The sequence below is a fragment of the Propithecus coquereli genome, unplaced genomic scaffold, assembly GCF_000956105.1.
Source record: "Propithecus coquereli isolate 6110/MARCELLA unplaced genomic scaffold, Pcoq_1.0 Scaffold665, whole genome shotgun sequence".
Taxonomy (NCBI): domain Eukaryota; kingdom Metazoa; phylum Chordata; class Mammalia; order Primates; family Indriidae; genus Propithecus; species Propithecus coquereli.
In genome coordinates, this window is record NW_012152674.1 from 558570 (window position 1) to 560480 (window position 1911).

Here is a 1911-nt window from a genome sequence, read left to right on the forward strand (position 1 = left end):
TGCATTTTATGGGGAATAATAAGGACAGTTCCAGAGCTCTCTCAGAAGTTAGCTGTCCCTGTTCTGCAGAGAATGTCAGCGGGGGTCGGCCTGCTCAATATCCCCTCCCTCCATCGCGGAGGAGACTGTCATCCTCCCAGGCAGTGATCAGGCTAGGGCAGAATGGCTGTTAGAAAGCAATGGAAACCATTCACAGTGAACTTTTATTTATTTATATTTTATTTTTTTAGAGATGGGGGTCTCACTCTGTCATCCAGGCTGGAGTGCGGTGGCGCAATCACAGCCAGGCTCCGGTACCCACAAGCCACCGCCCGGCGTTTCCCAGACGCACATTGGCCCGCTCGGAGGGGCGCCGCCCGCAGGGCGGAAGCGAAAACACACAGCCGGCGAGCGAGCTGCGAGTGGACCCGCAATGATTGGCTGGCAGAGCCGGGGTCGGAGCCAATGGGAGAGCGCCTTGTCAGGCACGCAGCCGGCCGGCGGGCACCAGGGTCAGGGCTGAAGGGCGGTTGCTGTGGAGACGCCTGGTGAGTTCTCGGGCCGCCGGTTTGGGGGCTGCACCGGGGTGGGCGCGGCCCGGAGTCACGTGAGGACGCTGGGGGTGGGTGTAAATTTGGGAGAGGGCTCCTACGCAAAAGCCAAATCTGCTTACTCTCAGCACCTGAAGTTCAACATAACGGTCGAGATGATCGACCACACGAAAGCCCCCACGGACTTCTTGGAGAAATTCCTTCCCCGGGAAACTGAAATTCTGACCATGCTAAACCACCCCTTCATCGTCAAGACCTACGGGATCTTCCAGACATCAGATGGCAAGGTCTACATCGTCATGGAGCTCGGGGCCCAGGGCGACCTCCTCGAGTTCATCAAAACCCGGGGAGCCCTGCACGAGGACAATGCTCGAAAGAAGTTCCACCAGCTCTCCTCGGCCATAAAGTACTGCCACGACATGGATGTCGTCCACCGCCACCTGAAGTGCGAGAACGCTCTCCTCGACAAGGACTTCAACATCAAGCTGTCCGACTTTAGCTTCTCCACACGCTGCCTGCGGGAGGACACTGGCTGCGTCATCCTGAGCAAGACCTTCTGCGGGTCGCCGGCGTACGTGGCCCCCGAGGTGCTGCAGGGCATCCCCTACCAGCCCAAGGCGTACGACATCTGGAGCCCGGGGGTATTCCTCTATGTAATGGTCTGTGGCTCCATGCCCTACGATGACTCCGACATCAGGAAGATGCTGCGCATCCAGAAGGAGCGCCGCGTCCACTTCCCGCGCTCCAAGAACCTGACGGGCCTGCAAGGACCTCATCGAACGCATGCTCCAGCCCGACGTCGACCTGTGGCTGCACATTGACGAGATCCTCAGCCACTCGTGGCTGCAGCCCAAGGCACGGGACCTGTCCTCTGAAGCCATCCCCCACAAAGAGGGGGAGAGCTCCCGCATCACAGAGTCCTCCGGGAGCCCTGAGCCCGACTCTTACAAGAAGTCTGCCACCAAGCTGGAGCCTCAGGAAGAGGCACAGCCCGAGGCACAACCTGAGACGACACCCGAGGAGGAGGCACTGTCAAAGCCTCGGTATTCAGAGACCCGGGGCTTGACCGCTGAGCAGTCGGCCAGGCACAGAGAGAAAGAGCCCCCCCAACAGCCTCCAGAGGCACACACCTAGTGAGCCTCTCTTGGCCCAAACCCAAGTTTGCTTGCTAAAGAAGCAATAAAGGTGAATGTCACCCCACGATGACTGTCTTTGCCCTGGCTTCCCACTTGGATTGCACTTCAGTCCCTCGCTTACTTGGGAAAACACATCCCAGAGTGCCCGGTGCAGACTGACCTCAGGCAGCTGCACTAGTTAGAGGTTCCCAGTTAGAGGCTAGGGGTGGGAGACCCTGAGGGGCGGGGACCAGAGCCAGGAGCTG

The 1911-nt window shown here is 59.3% G+C and overlaps 1 protein-coding gene across 1 annotated transcript in view; it reads left to right on the forward strand.

The window, feature by feature from the left end:
* Positions 1-1664, forward strand: part of LOC105823279 (testis-specific serine/threonine-protein kinase 1-like) — a 6248-nt gene extending 4584 nt beyond the window's left edge. Inside the window, 2 exon segments of the mRNA XM_012660418.1 lie at positions 521-1290; positions 1292-1664. Of these exon segments, the coding sequence (XP_012515872.1) occupies positions 521-1290; positions 1292-1664 (1143 nt within the window).
* Positions 1665-1911: the final 247 nt, after the last annotated feature.